The sequence below is a fragment of the Amia ocellicauda genome, chromosome 22 (genome assembly GCF_036373705.1).
Source record: "Amia ocellicauda isolate fAmiCal2 chromosome 22, fAmiCal2.hap1, whole genome shotgun sequence".
Taxonomy (NCBI): Eukaryota; Metazoa; Chordata; class Actinopteri; order Amiiformes; family Amiidae; genus Amia; species Amia ocellicauda.
This window is the reverse complement of record NC_089871.1, coordinates 13,584,751-13,603,020: the sequence shown is the minus strand read 5'-3', so window position 1 is coordinate 13,603,020 and position 18,270 is coordinate 13,584,751. Positions and strand designations below refer to the sequence as shown.

General features: G+C 43.9%; 2 protein-coding genes across 2 annotated transcripts; one reads left to right on the top strand and one right to left on the bottom strand.

Moving 5' to 3' along the window:
• Positions 1 to 793: 793 nt before the first annotated feature.
• Positions 794 to 13,066, bottom strand: mau2 (MAU2 sister chromatid cohesion factor). The gene is made up of 19 exons (XM_066696254.1): positions 12,794 to 13,066; positions 12,191 to 12,208; positions 11,764 to 11,829; positions 11,102 to 11,197; positions 10,629 to 10,723; positions 10,449 to 10,476; positions 10,123 to 10,278; positions 9,828 to 9,974; positions 9,452 to 9,542; positions 9,234 to 9,337; positions 8,301 to 8,378; positions 7,044 to 7,109; positions 6,846 to 6,929; positions 6,408 to 6,457; positions 5,863 to 5,940; positions 4,751 to 4,862; positions 4,433 to 4,523; positions 3,201 to 3,328; positions 794 to 2,516 (listed from the first exon to the last, which is right to left on the bottom strand). The coding sequence occupies exons 1-19, from the start codon at positions 13,025 to 13,027 to the stop codon at positions 2,442 to 2,444; spliced, it is 1,797 nt and encodes a 598-aa protein (XP_066552351.1). The 5' UTR covers positions 13,028 to 13,066; the 3' UTR covers positions 794 to 2,441.
• A 481-nt stretch (positions 13,067 to 13,547) lies between these two features.
• armc6 (armadillo repeat containing 6) lies at positions 13,548 to 17,958 on the top strand. Its single transcript, XM_066696255.1, has 8 exons — positions 13,548 to 13,651; positions 13,851 to 14,007; positions 14,422 to 14,507; positions 14,953 to 15,523; positions 15,701 to 15,846; positions 15,973 to 16,104; positions 16,277 to 16,414; positions 16,701 to 17,958. The coding sequence occupies exons 2-8, from the start codon at positions 13,887 to 13,889 to the stop codon at positions 16,911 to 16,913; spliced, it is 1,407 nt and encodes a 468-aa protein (XP_066552352.1). The 5' UTR covers positions 13,548 to 13,651; positions 13,851 to 13,886; the 3' UTR covers positions 16,914 to 17,958.
• The last annotated feature ends 312 nt before the right edge of the window (positions 17,959 to 18,270 follow it).

The window sequence follows — 18,270 nt, the reverse complement described above, 5'->3', positions numbered from 1 at the left end:
CTTACATTAAAACCCCATGTGTTTAAAATTAAAAGACTTGGATTTAGAAAATACTAGTTCAATTAAGTGTTCAATTAAGTAATTGAGAGCTCAGTTGGAACAAAAAAAAAACACCAGGGTACATATACTAACTTACTTACATACTAGTATCATGCACACTAAGCCACTACCACCATGTCACAATTATTACATACTAGATACTACTACTGCTGCTACACCAAAGTCACTGATACTAAGCTGCACAGCCATTAAACAGATTTTGATAATAATCAAGATTGGATTTATCATCATAATTTAATGACAAAAGGGAGATAAACAGCTACTTTATTGTAAACGCTAATTAAAAAAATAGGGTGGGATAGGCCTTTACTTGATTTATACTGCAGTGCAACAGGACTCAGTTTGGCAAAGGTGTAAATAATGCCTGGATTTAAAAAATATATCTTACAGTCTTTCCATGTAAAGGCTTCTCTAAAATCATGCCGGTCGTCTTACCTGTAGCTCCTCTCAGCCTGTAGGTGACTATACAGGTACACAGGCTGCAATCATACAATATAACACCAGGGCTGTTTTTAGATTTTATTTCAAAATGCTCCTGATATTTAGAAAGTAAAAAAATAAAAACAATACCAGCATTCAATAAAACAAAAAAGAGGCGACTGTAATGCGATGAAACCCATGCTGCATGGACCGGTACGGACTCAGGACTCGCAACTCTAGCATTGCGTCGTGGGCTAATATAGTGCTAGCGTGTGTCTACCTGAAACAAGGAAAAATACATTACACACCTGACAACATTTAAAAGTTTAATTGTTTTATCATAGCAAATGTTACTATACAACAAATGTTTGACTAAGAAGAAGAAAACAAAAACCCTAAGATGATACAATGTTTCCAAACAGCCTTTTCTTTGCAATATTTATACAAACTAAACGTATTTGACTCAAAAAAAAAAAGTTTATAGAATATTGTTAACTGTGGTATACAAATATTCAAACTTTACAAAATTTCATAAATGGATTTCTTTGTTTAAACTGCAGAATTAAGCAAAAAAAGTGTATATCATTACAAACCAAAATATTGTTCAAACCCCATGATCTGTACAGCTAATAAAATAGGAACCTGAATTGTGACACGATACAAAAAGTACAATGTGTTCAGACAGAAGCAAGTATGAGAGAAAGGGAGAAATTCATCAAATTCTCGAAAAGATGAATACAGATCTGATAGGAGCAAAATGCCTACCATTAGTTTTGTTTAAAAAAAATATTACTTTGAACATTAAAAAAAAATGCTGTTTATTATATTTTGCCTATGCACTGGGTTCCTGTTGAACAGTGGCAGCTGCTGGCGAGTTATGGAAATGCACTCGGAGAAACTCATGTATTTCAGTCAACATCAAACCCTCAAATAAGTCATTTCCCATATGTCTTTTTCCTGGTTTTACTAAAACAATATCAGTTGGTTATTGGTTACGAACTGCCAGGAATATGACAACCAAGCAAAGTTAAATTCCTGCTGCCCAACTCAGAACAGTGAAAAGGAGTCATGCTACACTACAGATGTCAGAGCATCTTATATAATGTTTTCCCCTCATGCTTCTGCAAAAACATTTCTTGCCGTTACCGAGGTACACAGAGCTCAGAAAATCATCTCTTCAGGTTACAACTGTGTCCATTTGAATAAATTAAGTATACAATGAGTATTTTTGTTTTTAATTTGTAGAAACTGACCCTTAAGTAAGTATGGTCAGAAACAAATCTGCAAAATGAAAAGGATTAAACAAAAATACAGTATGGTGTGGATTTCCTTGGTTGTATCTATTGATGTGGTATTAAAAATGTTGTTTAAAAGAACCAAACAAAATCAAAATGAAGCTCGCTAACAGAAAGCCAGAAATCAGTTTCAGGAGGTCCATCGGGTGTTTAACAGGCCAAGGCCGAGAGTCTCTCTCTTCTTTCCTGACAATGTTCCTTTGCTTCCCCACGCTGGGAGATCCATCCTTCCTTCTTTCACCATCCCTCCATCTTCCTCCTCCTCCTCTTCCTCTCCTCTTGTTCTTGTGTCCAGCTCTCCACTCAAACCGTTTCTCTGTCTGGTGTGCAACGCAGTGTCCGTGGCAGCTGTTGAGGTAGGGTGTGAGTTGAGCTCTCTCTCCGTCCATCCACCCGTCCATCCATCCATCCATTGCTATTTCTTTCTCTCTGCTCCACCCGTGGGTCCACCTCTCTCCTGGCTGTGCACACTATAAAAGCCTCTGTAGTCAAGATCCCTCTCCCCCCACCCACCCCCTTTCCTCCTACCATGGAAAGAACCATAAGTTAATATCTAAAGAACTCTAGATAAAATATTCAGGCCAATGGCAGTGCAGCCCTTTGTGTTTCTTCTCAGGACTCTGGATCAGAACCCTCTCCCGCGGTGCCTCCGTGTCCCCTGCGGGCTCATAGCAGGCTGGCCAGACTGGTGGTGGGTCCGTTCTGCGCTTGGAACTGCACCGGCGGGGGTCCGTCTGTCCACTGCAACACAACAGATCATTTCAGTGTGGTTACACTCAGTTTAGAATTGTAGTGCAATACAATCAGAGCAATACGCTGTTCTGTCATGTAATATTCGCTGTATTATTATTTATTCGACATTTAGGGCTAGTTGCAAAGCCAAACACAATGGCACCGCTGTGGGCACATTTTGGTTTTAAGCCAAATGAAAAAGAAGAGCCCAATAAATTGGAGGAGGTAATAGGCTTTGTATATATAATTGTTATTTATGTCATATCTGCCCTGTGCACGTTTTCTTTACAAAGCCTTAAAGGAAAACAGAAATGTCATGTATTTATATGTTGCAATGTTCAATGTCAATAAATTTCTTCTTCATAAGGTGTATGCTATAATAGTGGCATAAAATTAACAAAAAAACTATTAAATCGTTAATTGCAATTATCTGTATGACAATTATTCGTTAACTAAAATGTCATGATCATCACAGCCCTACGGGTGTGAGGTTTTATATTTAATCCGTACAAAATAAATCCATAACAGAAGGGGGCTGTTCATGTTAATACCACAAGGGTGTCACTCCAAAAACAATTTGCATTGCAGTTTAGAGATAATGACAGTCTCAAATTCCTAGGAAAGTCCCAGCCATATAGTCATAAATATGTTAAATTAATGAATCAATCCACCCAGCTAGGCCAGCTAACTCACACTGATGAGGTTGTGCTCGGGGAGGCTGCAGGCGGCGATGTGATCCTGCAGGAGCTGCTGGGAGAAGTTCTGGTGCATCTGTGCTGCCTCGTGGGCATCCATCGTATTCCCACACGCCTTGTTCAGATCTGCAACGGCAAACCCCGGGCGTTAACACGCAGCATGGCCGACACAGGAGCGCCTTAAAACACATACAGCTCGACCACAACGGCGTGCGCAACAGTTTTCTGGTATGTGTTGTTCGTTTACAGCTGACGAATTGAGGGAAGAAAAAGTAAAGTGTGTCAGTCAGAGAAAAAACAAACCCGTTTCAATTCAAGCACCACCTGCTGATGGTGCAGAGAACTTTTTCTATTGCTGAACGACTCCAGGCTGTGTCTAACCAAACTTGAAGAATACAGCATTGCATAATCCTTAGTAAACAAGTCACTGTGCCCAAAAATAGCTCCTTTCAGGGCTGAAACCAGTGACTATTCATTCTATTGGGCTTTATAGTTGTATTCTCTCTCAAAAAAAAAAAAAAAAAAAAAAAAAAAAAAGTCACCCTTGAAATAAAAACTCAGACCTCTAACCCAGCCAAGCCGATGTCTAATAAAAGAGCAGGGCCAAAAGTAGTCACAAGCTTAAAGCAATTTGAATAGACACTTTTAGGTGAGAGAGTCTCTGAAGGCAGACGTTTACAAGTGTAAGTGTGTCTCATTAGGAGGTACAAAACTGCTGCCAACTCTCGACACAAGGGCCACTTCCAGCTTGCTGCCGAGAGACTGGCCTCAACCTACAAATATCCCTCTAACGTATCTGCCTCCGCTCAATGCTCAACTGGCAGCTAATTAAAACACACAAAGAGAAAGAAAAAAGAAACGGACGTGGCGGTTAATTAAACACCTCGGAATCTCCCGACCAACGCTAATAATAGCAGGGTGATCGGGAGCGAGGTCTGGGCGAGAGGCATTAAACACACTAAGCACAGATCACGTCTCCTCGTGCACTATATTACTCCCACCAGAAAGGTTAGTGCCTGAGATTAGAGCGAGGGAAATATTCGGGTTATTTATACGCCCTGCCTGGATTCACGTTTGAGATCTACACAACGTTTCCCAGAAAAAGCAACAGCACCCCGGTTATAATTAACAAAACGATCTGCCCGATAGAATTACAACAGGCTTGTCACCATACGTGTATATTCAACATACGTGTATTTTGTAAACGACTAAATCACAGAACAGCCTTACCCTTCAAGAGAGCCGAGGACCACAGCTGCACAGACATGTCGGGGATTTTGCTGGCGAGTTGCATTGCTGGAACCACCATGTTGTTGCTCTCCTGGAGACAAGCACATGGAGAAACAGAGGGCAGGGTCAAGATACAGGCTGGTGGAATAGTCAAGGTGAGCATAAACAAAGCTTTTACTAAGACAGAAAAAAACAACAGGCTTTAAAGTGTCGGAACAAGGTGGTGGAGAAGCTAAGCAAGGTCTCGCGGGCCCATCTGATGATCTGAAAGGACGGTTATAAGACCCAACAGCTTTCACCATTCAGAGCCATCCTTACCCGATGGTTTCCCAGCACATAGAATATGTGACCTAGCAAGACCAGGGAGCAGGCAGTCAATCTATTGAGGTCTTCTGCGTTGGACATTTTCAGCGTCTCTCGCAAGAAGCGCCTAAAGGGGGGGGCGGAAAAGAAGAGAGAGAAAAAAACACATACGATAACACATGAAAAACAGTGAAATATGCTGGTGACTTTAAGGGACACTTTAGAAATAGAACAATGCAGCAGATATCTTAAGTCCAGATGCATGTTTTAGGGCTGCAACAACTAATGAAAGTGCAAGACTTTGTAAATATCGTAAGTCACATTTTTGTTGATTATCTGTGCTTAACCAGTTTCTAGAATTCCAGCTACACCAGTAAGTGCCATTCATGCCCAGCTCCGCCGCGATAGCTTGACATACATTCTCGGACTATTCTGATGTGCTGTTGTATAGTTCTTGGTGGTCAGACACGCAGATGATAAGCTTTTCCACCATCCACGTCTTCCTCTCATGTTTCATTGGTCAATGCCATTTTTAACGCACGTGACATAAGAACGAATCAAACTCATTTCACTGTCAGCGTGCAAGGTGGGAAAGGGAAGATGCACACACATTTTTTTCATCTTTTCAGGCATGTAAAGATCAGATGCATCATCGCATCCCGTGTGCATGTAAATGTAAATAGCGTGCTACTATGCATACTCGTAATGTCTCATTTCAGGAAAAAACAACAACATTCTAGCATAATCCAGTACTGGACTGCCGTTGAAGCTATTGGATGTAGAAAAGCCTGGAAACACTGAATTTAATGCGTTGTGTTTATTTTTAATTATTTATCAAAACAGTTTAGCACCTTTCAAACTGAAGAGTAAAACAGCTTTGTCTTTTGAGAACAATGCAAACACCTGTTGGTCTCTGCCATCTCAAGCTGTTTTAAAGAGAGCATTGTGCAAGATGAGGAAAGCTTTTTTTTTTTTTTCTTTGTATCCGATTCATCTAAGTTGTAATCAACAGATTAATCGATTATCAAAATAGTAGTTTGTTGCAGCCCTAGCATGTTTGCCCTGAAGAGGATGCAGGAGGTTTTGCAAATGAAGCTGGTTTCCCAGCAGCCCTTGCCATCACTCACTTGGCTTCGCTGTAACGCCCTTGAAAGAAGGAGAGGAGGCCTCGGATGTAGAAAGCAGCCGCCCGCAGACAGTGGGAACTGGAGACAGAGAGAAAAGCATTCAATTAAAACAGAGACACGTCCACCGTCTTGTCTGAAGTCATTTAATCTTTAAATTAAATTAAATTAAACTAAAAACTAAAACTAAAAAGCCTTTGTCGTACAACTTAAATCGGAATATTTATGTTTGAGCTGTTAACGCACAGCAGGAAAAACCTATCCCCGTATCCAACCAGTGTATTTAATGTTTAAAACAAATTGAAAACTATTATTTTTGGAGTGGAAACTATGGTGGAAACACCTACAAACAAATCCCAGTGAAAGGACTCTGCATCCCTCATTGCCGTCAACTGCTGCTATAGGCCCATGAAGAGGGATAATAAAAGACATTTTAATTAATTTTAATTACGATCAGAGTGAATGAGTCTATTCCTGAAGTACATTAAAACCCTTGTCTACACAGTTTAGTCTCTCTAAGTGCTGGTAAGCAACACAAGACATCTTACCTTACAGGGAAATTATGATCTGGGTTTATCCTCTCCAAAAGACTGTATAGCTATAGTGGAAAAAAACAAAAACAACAATGAGGCTTTAGATTACAAAAAATAACTTGTGTAACTACAGCACTTTTGCTATGATTTCATTTCATATTGTGAGGCTGAATTATTTGCTCACCCTGTATGGTATTTAGATTCTCCATCAAGATCTTTGAGTTGTGTGTCAAACTTGGATTCTATCTTTATTAGTTATACTACTGTACATTATTTAACCTTAACACAACAGTAACATTTTACAGTTCCCAGTTGAACTGGACACCCCTCAGCCAAACATCTTTTCTACTATAAAATAAATCCACAAAAACAACGAGAACATCACTGCTTTGTGCTTATCAAGAGCGGCACTAAGAGACGCGGCTCTGCGGAGAGAGCTTGGTGTGTCCTGACCTCTTGGTGTCGGTTCCCTTCTCTGATGTAGACACTGGCCAGGTTTGTCACGATGAACGTCCACAGCTCCTGGTGCGTGGTCAGCTGGAGGACAGAGGCACTTTGTTTTAACGGCAATAGAAACGATGATGCGTGTAAGCCGAATCCCCGCCAGCGCACCCCCCGCAGGCGTCACCCACAGCACACAGCCCCTCTTACCCGTAGTGCCGTCGTGAACTGGGCCTCTGCGTTGTCCATGCAGTTCACAGAAATACAATACAGACCCTGAGAAACAAGACAACAACAGAAGTTTAAGGACGTTAGAGATCTTACTTAAATGTATAGTCTGTGACAGAGATGCAGCACTGAAGGAAAACTCAATACAATTTTTTTTCTTCACGATGTATAACGTTGACCTTCCTAAGAGGATGAATCCCAGTGCACAGGTGGAAAAACAGCACCATCTTGTGGGAGATGAGGGGAAGCTACCAGGATCAGGAGACCTATTTACACCAATCAGCCATAATATTACGACCACTGACAGGTGAAGTGAATAACACTGATAATCTCGTTATCATGGCACCGGTCAGTGGGTGGGATATATTAGACAGCAAGTGGACATTTTGTCCTCAAGGTTGATGTGTTAGAAGCAGGAAAAATGGGCAAGAGTAAGGATCTGAGCGACTTTGACAAGGGCCAAATTGTGATGGCTAGACGACTGGGTCACAGCATCTCCAAAACTGCAGCTCTTGTGGGGTGTTCCCGGTCTGCAGTGGTCAGGACCTATCAAAAGTGGTCCAAGGAAGGAAACGTGGTGAACCGGCGACAGGGTCATGGGCGGCCAAGGCTCATTGATGCACGTGGGGAGCGAAGGCTGGTCCGTGTGGTCCGATCCAACAGACGAGCTACTGTAGCTCAAATTGCTGAGAAAGTGAATGCTGGTTCTGATTGAAAGGTGTCAGAACACACAGTGCATCGCAGTTTGTTGCATATGGGGCTGCGTAGCCGCAGACCAGTCAGGGTGCCCATGCTGACCCCTGTCCACTGCCGAAAGCACCTATAATGGGCACGTGAGCATCAGAACTGGACCACAGAGCAATGGAAGAAGGTGGCCTGGTCTGATGGATCACGAGTTCAAGGTGTTGACTTGGCCTCCAAACTCCCCAGATCTCAATCCAATCGAGCATCACAAGTCCGATCCATGGAGGCCCCACCTCGCAACTTACAGGACTTAAAGGATCTGCTGCTAGCGTCTTGGTACCAGATACCACAGCACACCTTCAGAGGTCTAGTGGAGTCCATGCCTCGACGGGTCAGGGCTGTTTTGGCGGCAAAAGGGGGACCTACACAATATTAGGCAGGTGGTCATAATGTTATGGCTGATCGGTGTATACAGCACAGCGTCACCTGTCTGTGACTTCCTGCAGTTCAGAGAACCCTTTGGCAGAGGGGATGCGAGACGGCGTGATGACTCACTAGTAAAGTGTGAAGCTGAGCAGCGTGATTGGAGAATAACCGGGGCGACTGCTGGCACAGTTGGCAAACCTGGGAAATCTGCACCAATAAAACACACAAACATTAGGAGATGTGAAATGGCAAAGCTGAGACACTGTACTACACACAATGATAGATGATAACACCATAATCTGCATGTTATTAGACAATTATATTTGTGTCATTAACCTAAATAATATAGGCTACATCATACATGTGATACCTGTTGCATCAATTATATACTCATTAGGGATGGGCACGAGTATTCGAATATTTGAAGGAATGTTCATATTCGATTACTTGATAATAGTTGAATTCTGGGAGATAAGTGTAAAAGTAAAAGATAAACCTTTGTCTAAATTAAGTAAAAATAAGCAATCCACATGACATTGTCCTAACGGTTGTGACATCTTAACTCACACGGTTCTTCCAGCACCACCCTGGCACTAGGGTGACCATATGTCCCGGATTTTAATTTAAACGTCTCTCAAAATCATTTAAATTTACTGTTTCTTAGATTTCCCTTGTTTAGACTCACTTAAATCTATTAAAACCTTAAAAATAGTGTTGTAGTGAGTTATATAAATATTTTTTCAATATGTCCCCGTTTCTGGTCACCCTAGCCCTCTCGGTCCACCCCGCCCCCCGGACACAGAACTGCATAATTTCCCCACCCTGAATATTGGAATGCTCGAGAGGAAAAAATAAACAAAAAAAAAAGGTTTTAGAATAGTAAAAACATTTTAAATGCCCATCCCTACTACTCATGCCTTCAAACAGCAAAAAAAAAAACAACCATGATCTCAACAATTATGATGCAACTAAAACTATTGCAGCTTAAGTTTGCAACGTTAAACAACACACCCTGGCTGTCAAGCAAGAATGCAGACACACACACTCAGGAGTCTCACACACCTCTTGTAATGCTGTGGCCTTGTGGCCCGTGACGAGTCGACACATGATGATGTGCTCCAGGAGGATGACTTGAAAAGAGGACAGGATGGGGCTGCAGTCCAGCACTAGGAAACAGAAACAGGCGTGTCAAGGAAAACAGATCCGCCTTTTTAATCTCTGCCGTTACGAATCTATATTTTCTGTGAAGTTCAAGTCTGAGATCAAGTCCGTTTACTCACTTTTTAGTTTTTCTAACTGCATGAGTGCTTTGTCTGTGTATTTCTGTGCCTTCTCCAAGTAGCCCGCCTGCATGGAGTGCATGACCGTTACCTGCAGAGGACGAGAAAAGGGTTTAGTTTTGCAGTCCTGGAGTAGCCGTTCACTTCAGCTCGGGTATAGGAATGACCGAGGCAGATGCAAGCCAGGCATCAATCAGGCAATTAAAGCCAGCCCAATCCACTCTGGTTCTTGGCTAGTTTAGCCCGGTCACATTTTAACAAGCGCAGAGGACACATTCGGTTGGATTTCTGCGTCTCCCGAGAGCAGGGTCTCTGAGTGGGAATCCGCTGGGTCCTGAGAGCCATAGTGAAGGGGTCCCGGGCGGCTGGTGCTCACCAGATACACCAGCACACACATGTGCTCCTTGGGCAGCCAGTGAAAGAGGTCGGCGGGGTTGCTGGGCAGGATCTCATCGTCGTGCAGCGTGGAGATGGTCTGGATGCACTGCTGCAGCTGCTTCAAGCAAGGCTTCACGCTTTTCACCTGCAGCAGCCCAGGCATGAAGGAAACGCAAGAGAGAAACGACAAAAAGTCAATCTCAAAGGTTTGTGCAGGTGGGGACATTTTGACCACTCCAGCAAACACCAGCAGATTCCCCCCTGTGGTCCAGCATCTCTAATGGAGGGCTCACCTGCCCCGCGTCCAGGTAGTGGGTGACCTGCAGCACCAGGAAGAACACCCGGAGAGACTCCTTCTGAATGGGGTTGCCCTGCCAGTTCTCCACGATCTGCCCACACAGCGTCAGTAATGGGTGAACCTCCTGCAGCTTTCTCTCCATCAGCAGCAGCTCCACAAAACAGGGAAAGAGTCAGATAAGTAACGTATATTGTCCAAACTCTGCTTTGGGTAAACAATTATCTCTGTGACAAAATCGTAGCTCTAATAGTCAATAATGAAGGCCTATAGGTGATTCTAACAATTACTAAACACAAAGGGGTTTACAAGAAGACCACTTACCATCCCTTTACTCAAAAGAAACAGTGCTCTGTGAAGAGAAGAAAGAAAAATCATCAAGAGAACACACACCTCCAATTACAATAACTACTAAACCAGAAATAGTTAGCCCACTCATCAGGACCAGAATTTTATGCAGGGAAGTATGGCTAACACTAGCTTAGCCCAGATAGTGCCCAGTACCTGGTGTATTCTGACCCCACAACCCTGGCATATTCAGCTCCGACCCCCAGGAGGTCACAGGCCGACACGAGGTCTTTCTCCAGAGTGTGCAGTTGCTGAAGGGGAGGAAAAGACACTTCTACATTAAAAAAGCTTTCCTTAGATTCTTTTTTTTTTTTTTTAATTCACATTTATCAACAGTCCCCCTTGCCTTCAAGATCAAAGCCTTTGTTTTGCTTCGTGTGTAAACGAAATCCCAAGCATGAGTTCAACAGCGGAAATCAAGTCCACAGAGTTCACACAACTTAAAAGATAAAAACAGGTGCTCAGTGTGTTTGAAGACCTGCTGCTGACAGCGTTCGAAAGGAGATCAGTCGTTCACAGTGACCTAAGCAGACTCAAATCTTAAAACATAACATCCATCCTCAAGACAAAGACAAATGATTAAAAATATAGATTTTGAATCCCCATCATTAGTTACATTTAATTCTTACCGCGAGCTGAAACAGTAGCCGGCAGTGCCAGTATGGAGTCTGTTGCGAGATTTGGATTGCCTTGCGTAGTAGAGGCTTCGCTGAATCAACCAGGTTCTAGACATTTGGAGAAAAATAAAATACATATGAATAAAGACATGACAGGAGGGAGCACTAGGAATGCTCAGGCTTGAGAGGTTGCAAAAATAATATATATATATATATATTTAGATAATATAATTAAATGGAAATTGGGCTTCAAGGCATTCAAGATGGAAAACAGGAGACACTTCTTCACACACAGAGGTGTCACAATCTGAACAAACTCTCCAGAGATGTGGTTGAAGCAACAATTTGGGAACATTAAAAATAGACTGGATAGGATCCGTGGATCACTCAGTTATTAATGGACACCAAACAAGCACGATGGGGCGAATGGCCTCCTCTCGATTGGACACTTTCTTATGTTCTTATATAAAGTGTCTTATATATAAGATCATGTCTTAAGAACTAGTTTAGTTTTAAAAAACTGAATATCAAAGTCATCTGCTTTTGGATTTTAGCTTAATGACATTTAAAAACATTTGAAGACAAAAGGAATGTCAAAGGCAACATAATCTTGAACATACTGATTCATTAAATCCAGCAGGAACTCTCTAAAAGCACGGTTTGAACAGACTCACCTGTTGGCAATAGAGTTCTGACAGAAGACTCGCAGCTTCAAATTTAACATCTTCAAACTGAGGGACCTATTATATTTGGTTAAGAAAAAAATGACTTTTCTCATGAGGTAGAAAATGAGTGAAAGCATGATTTAGGTCCCAAAACAAAAACAAACAAACATTGGATTTATGTCAACTTATCATAAAATATCATACAAAGTATTGCATATTAATAAACTAAACATAATTACTGTAAGGATGTGACAGTTCAACAAATATTATGCTAACACATATCTAATTACCCCTACAGAGGCAGTACAGTAATACAAAGTATGCATGAATGTCAAATATTCTGACTTGTTCCATCATCATCAACAAACTGAAATATTGTTTCTTCTTTAAAAAGATTCCCTCCTTAGATCACGTCACAAGTGACAGAAAAGGATACTTGTTGCGATATGAACCACTAGGAAAAAAAACAAGAAAGGATGAAGTTAGGAACGGGAGACATCAAATACATGTACATGTTTATAAATTACGAACTAATAAAGTACAGCTGATCAATTGTAAAAATTAAAAAACGATTTTTGTCATAACTTGCAGGGAAAAGGTGCTATTGCGACTAAACTAGTTATTAAGTACTACTGGTTACAAATGGAGACAGTCGTGGTTATTAATTATATCATAAATGCAATAATGTATCCAGTTAGCCTTATTATTGACAAACGCCTCTAAATTAGACTTCAGAGTTTGGTGATTTAATCCATAAACAGAATGGTCTTATTTTTCAATGCAACGTACATTAGGGGGCACAAGTCAAGTGAAAGAATATTACACTGATTCATATGCAAGCGAAACATACATAAAAATAATAATTAGACAATCTGAAACCTTGACACCATTTCATACAAATATTACAGCCATTCCCATGTTGTTTCTTTGCTCAGTTTTCACATTTCTCTGCCTCTCTCAAGTGCACTTTATCGACGTGGCCTGCTTTTTTCCTCCGCATCCCCCTCGCATCCCCGGACTTTCCTACACTCTCCCTCACCGCTTTCTCCAGGTGGTTCCTGGCGAGCTCGCTGTTCTTGGTGTGGTGATAGAGTACCGAACCGAGCTGGAGGTGAGTCCGGGCTTCGACCCTTTGCGGCGGCTTGAACTGAAACACGGCCTGGAGGCAGTGCACACAGAGACGGATCTTAGGAGGGCTGGAGGTACGGAAGTGCTCCGCGAAGCCGAGCAGGGCGAGGTACCATGACTCCGGGGCCTCACCGCCAGACGCCATTTTGCCGACAACAACAACAACAACCAGTACTGCCGCTTTTCCAGCCCCGCGGGATTTGAGCAAGAACAACGAGACTTCGGCAAGATGTGGGCCGAACGGCGTACAGGGAGTTGTAGTTTCATAGAAATAGTTTTTCCATAAGGTGCTTTTTTCAGAACGACTTTCTTGGTAAGATGTATTGTATATGTTCTCTTTTCTATTTAATAACTATAAAAACTACATTACTAATGCATGCATACAGTACTTGGAGCTTTAATTTGTTTACATATTACTGTACTTGTATTATAACTTACATTGTCATGTTTATGTTACCAAATATGACCTTTATGCTATACAATTTTATTTTACAGTCTATAGTTTGGTGCTCTACGTCGCGCAGCCTAATAAATGTAAAAGATTTAGGAGATATTAAATAATGCAGAAAAGAGGGGGTGCTAGGAACTAAAAGTTTGCGGAACTCGGTTTCTCAGAAATACGCAGCACCCGGATGACAACGCAAGGACGGCCTAACGCCCGTTTGCGGCCCTAGTTACCCATTCGGATGCACGGCTACGTCAGTCACGTAGCGTCGCGGTGTCTAGGCTGGTGTCGTTGACAGATGCAGTTTGTCGCAGCTGGGCGGTGGTGAGTAGTTTACGCATATTAAACGCTATTGTTTAAAAATAGTCTAGTCTGTTTAATAGGATTATATCAGTGTGTTACATACATTGCTAACATTGTTACAATGAGTTACGCGTTACGGCCACGCGTCGTGCGCCGATATTGATTCAATACGGGAATCTGGATGACTGGTTGAAACGAGACACCCCTGTATTCATCGCAGATCCCGTGTCCAGTGGCTGGGCGCTCAGGGGTCCGGATGGCGGCCAGGCGCATCACGCAGGAGACCTTCGACGCGGTGGTCCAGGAGAATGTGGACGAGTTCGGGTTGGACCCGGCCGAGGCGCTGGCAGAGGCCGTCGAGCAGTTCGAGTCGCAGGGTGTGTATATGCTGGATGTGTGCCGGTAGTAATGATAACCATATCCGAGCGGAGTGCTTGGCTAGAGTCGCAGCCTCGTATAGCAGTTTATTTCCCCACTACAGCACTGCTCTGTGTTCCTTGTGTGCATGCCTCAGTGTTTGTCAGTCTGTGTGTGTGGCTTCGGCTTTGCCAGTGGCATGATTTGATTTCTTTATCTTTTGTCTCTGTCTTGGATGGGATCAGGTAAAATAAAGGACAATCAACCTACTGTGCATAGTTTGGAATCGCAAAGGTTTGTTGCTTCAGGGCAGAAGCTGTGAGTGATGGTCCAAACGGATTATTATTATGTCCGAATTACATGTTTTTGGTGCACTCGATAATCCTCCTTTCTTGATTTGGTGAAACGTTAAGTATATTTACGTGTTTTTCCAGGTGTGGACCTCACTAATATAGTGAAGGCCGTGCAATCAGGAGCTTCAGAGGATGCAAAAGACAATCAGACACATACTGTGCTACAGGTGAGAACAATCGGGGTAAACCAGGACAGGGAGAAAATACTACAGACTTGGATTAGAAGATTTTTTAGTGGGCTCCGGTGAAATCTGTGTCCGTGCCATGTTTGCAATAAAAACCTGCTTGGAGATGGATTGCAATAAATAAGTAATGCATGCACTAAATCAATCAATAATTATGAATTGAGGGCGTGGCAGAGTGCCTGTTGTCCAGAAAGGATGAATGAATGAAGCCACACTCTTCAGCTGCCACATTGAGGTGTTTCCTTTATGTTTAAAATGCGTCTAGGTAAAGAGGAAAGGCATGATAATGTTTACAAACAAGTAATGAATATTGAAGGATCCTGCTTTTATTCAAGACTTTAGAGAAGTGGATGGTGTGTCCTTTCACCATCTCCTCACCAGGCAGGACAGTTTAAACACACGCGGTGTTGTGTTAATGTCCTCCCAGATTCTGGAATCTCTGCGGGGCCACGTGGGCACTGCCAACGTGGACGGCATGCCGGCAGACCTGAAGCGCTTCACAGAGCAGTGCAAGCTGGGCTTCGCTCAGCGCTACCTGGCCGCCCAGAAGGACGCGTATCCCACGATCCTGGCGTGCTGCAGGAAGGTGGATGGGGAGAAAGCGTCTCTGCTGGCGGCGCTGGATGCACTCTCGTCTCTGACAGACGGACAGCCGGACCTGCTGGATGCGGGCGGGCGTGAGTTCCTGATGGGCATCCTCAGGGAACACCCGGACGACCCCGCCGTGACCGTCCTGGCGGTGCGCGCGGTGCGGCACTGCTGTGTGAAGCACGAGCAGAACAGGCAGGATCTGGTGAAGGCGGGCGTGCTGCCACTGCTCACGGCCACGGTGTCGCGGTACAGCGCCCAGCCCGAGCTGCTGTGCGAGGCCTGTGCCGCGCTGAGGGTCATGACCTTCGACGACGACATCAGGGTCCCCTTCGGTCAAGCCCACGACCACGCCAAGATGATCGTGCTGGAGAACAGCGGGTTAAAGGTCCTCATCGAGGCGGCCAAAGGTGAGCGTCAATCACATCTATATGAATGGTTCAATTTTACGTTCCAAGTCATGGATTCAATCATTTCAGCTGTGGAGTGAGCGTATATACCTACAGCACTGCAGTGTCGCCTTCAAAACAGGGTGACTGTAGGGAAACGGTGTCTCATTCAGACTCTTACTCCTTCTTCCCTCGCAGCCCATCCAGACAACACCAGTGTGCTGAGTGAGCTGTGCGGCACGCTGTCACGCCTGGCCGTGAGGAATGAGTTCTGCCAGGACATCGTGGACCTGGGGGGGTTAACGTTCATGATGAGCCTGCTGGCCGACAGTCTGGATCACCAGGTACAGGCTGTGGGGCGAGAGGGGGCGGTACCAGGGGTGAGGGTGATGGGTCCATAGATGGTATTTCATTTTGTGCGCTGGGTAGATGTTGTTGTGGTCATGCTGAGCTGCTGCTGTCCCCTGCAGGACCTGGTGAAGCAGGTGCTGAGCGCCCTGAGAGCCATGGCGGGCAACGATGACGTGAAGGACGCCATCGTCAGTGCGGGCGGGGCTGAGCTCATCGTCATGGCCATGAACAGGCACATCGGGAACGCGCATGTACGTCTTGCTGCGATGCCTTTGAAAGAGTTCAGGCTGCTGTAACCTGCATGATTACTGATGTGCTTTTGTCAATAGCACACACAAAAAACGACTGTTCTGTTATAGTTCAACTTGTTTTCAAATTGTTCTGCCGTATACCTTTGTCTAATTGGCTGTTGTGTCTGCGCAGGTGTGTGAGCACGGTTGCGCCTCTCTCTCTGTCCTGGCTCTGCGCAAACCCAACAACTGCCGGGTGATCGCGGACAGCGGGGGGCTTCTGGTGGCGCTGCAGGCCATGAAGGCTCACCCGAAGGCACTCAACGTGCAGGTGAGGGGCAGGGGGCAGGCTGCTGGGTTTCTGCAGCTTATTTTGGATTTGCTTTAAACTTCAAATGCATCAAGCGGCTGCTGTAGCCATTATCATGCTAGATAACATCAGGTAGAGTTGCACTGTGTAACAACTACTCGAAGTGCCCTGGGATGAAGAAAGGCAATGATGACGTTAAAAAAACAATAATGCAGACGAATGCAAATGAGCCGTTAAGATCCGCTCATCATTTAGATGTCTGTGCCTCTTCTTTGAGGAGCTGATTTCATGTCTGTACCTCCCACAGAAACAGGCCTGCATGGTGCTGCGCAACCTGGTGTCTCGGACCCAGGAACTGTGTCCGGTCATCCTGGAGCTGGGCGCGGAGCCTCTGATCCGGCAGGCCCTGGCCTCGCACCAGGACTGTGGCGACTTGGCGCAGGCTGCCCTTCGAGACCTGGGCTGCGAGGTGGAGCTGAGGGAGCTGTGGACTGGCAAGAAGGGCAGCCTGACCCAGTGAGGCCACAGCCCTGACACACACACACACTCTGGCCCCGCGCAGCCCGCACTGACTGGGGAAGAGGATGACCGGGACTCCAGTTTATAATCCTGTCCTGTGGTTTTGATGTCCAGTCACTGCCAAGCTCTGCCCTCTGTGCTCAGTCCCCTCTGCCCACAATAAATCAGTTTAATTTTGTCCTCTAGCATCATTCGCTGTTGCCATTTTTATCTGGAACTCGGGACCCTTTTGCAGCCAGGTCTGATCAAACCCCTTGCCGAGCTCCGCTCATTCGTGACTCATGCACATTTTTAAGGCATGTTGCATTATTTGTAATGAAAATGATACACTAATGGTGATGTAAGATGGTGTATTGGTGGTAAAGCACTTGAGTAAGGCCTAACCCTCTCCCTGTAATGAATGCTTTGCCGTGGCGAAACGTACTGGGTGCCCTCAGCCCCTGAAGGTGCAGCTGTGGGAAAGTCTGACAGTGCCCTCTATTTTCAGGATAAATCAAAGCCCTGCATTTCTCTATCAAAATAATTGTAATAGGAGTCTGCATAACACTTCAAAAGGAGTGAGAAGTAGAATTCCTTTTTAGAAGTAGCATGAGATTTCTTATATCCCTACTTAACATCTCTGTTTAAATTGCTGACCAGGCTTACACTTGATGTATGGTTTAATTTATTTTAAGCTTAAAGTGTCCATTACTTGTTCCAATCTAAGGGTTTTTGACTGTGACAAGACTGCTTTTCCTTTTCATCCTCTCACTTTGGTTATCATTCATTCTGCGGAAGTCACAGTTGTGGAACGGTAAACTGACCTTGGCGAGGAGTACTGGTTTTAAAAAGCGTGTCTATTGCCTGTTCTGCAACTGCAGTCTGTATTGTATGCTTAGCCTTCAGCAGACCACCTGCCCTCATACACGTACGTACCTTGTGCATTGTGAAACTGTACCTTGTACTGTGATGTTCAACGTTGCTTAAGGTTCTTCTTTTTTAATATTATTAAACTGAGCATTGATTAACTATTGCATTGTTTTGATTAAAACTCTTTATAAAATAAACTTCTAGTAATTAATATTTTGTGACTTTAACATCCCCATCACCAGAGCATGGTGGTACTGGTACTTGTAACTTAATTTGCCTTTGGAGAAGTATTTAATTCAATGTAGGAGCTACCCAAACCATGTACATCAGCTGTATGGTAAATTGATTATCAAACTCTTACCCAGGCTGTAACTTAGTAAAGAGAAATATGTAAATACGCCCTGTGTTGTCAGATATTATCTTTAGACAAAGGACTTGATTCACTTAAAGTTTCACAATTTAACGAATAGGATCAAAATGTCCTGACCCAGATCAATCACGCTGCGCAG

Excerpts from the sequence above, each read along its gene's own strand:
- mau2 (XM_066696254.1), bottom strand. The coding sequence starts at position 13,027 with ATGGCGTCTGGCGGTGAGGCCCCGGAGTCATGGTACCTCGCCCTGCTC. Across the intron at positions 10,279-10,448 it reads TTCTTTTGAGTAAAGGGATG|CTGCTGCTGATGGAGAGAAA; the intron begins GTAAGTGGTCTT and ends TGTTTTGTGGAG. Across the intron at positions 6,458-6,845 it reads AAGGGAACCGACACCAAGAG|CTATACAGTCTTTTGGAGAG; the intron begins GTCAGGACACAC and ends TTTCCACTATAG.
- armc6 (XM_066696255.1), top strand. The coding sequence starts at position 13,887 with ATGGCGGCCAGGCGCATCACGCAGGAGACCTTCGACGCGGTGGTCCAG. Across the intron at positions 14,008-14,421 it reads CGAGCAGTTCGAGTCGCAGG|GTGTGGACCTCACTAATATA; the intron begins GTGTGTATATGC and ends GTGTTTTTCCAG. Across the intron at positions 16,105-16,276 it reads GGCACATCGGGAACGCGCAT|GTGTGTGAGCACGGTTGCGC; the intron begins GTACGTCTTGCT and ends GTGTCTGCGCAG.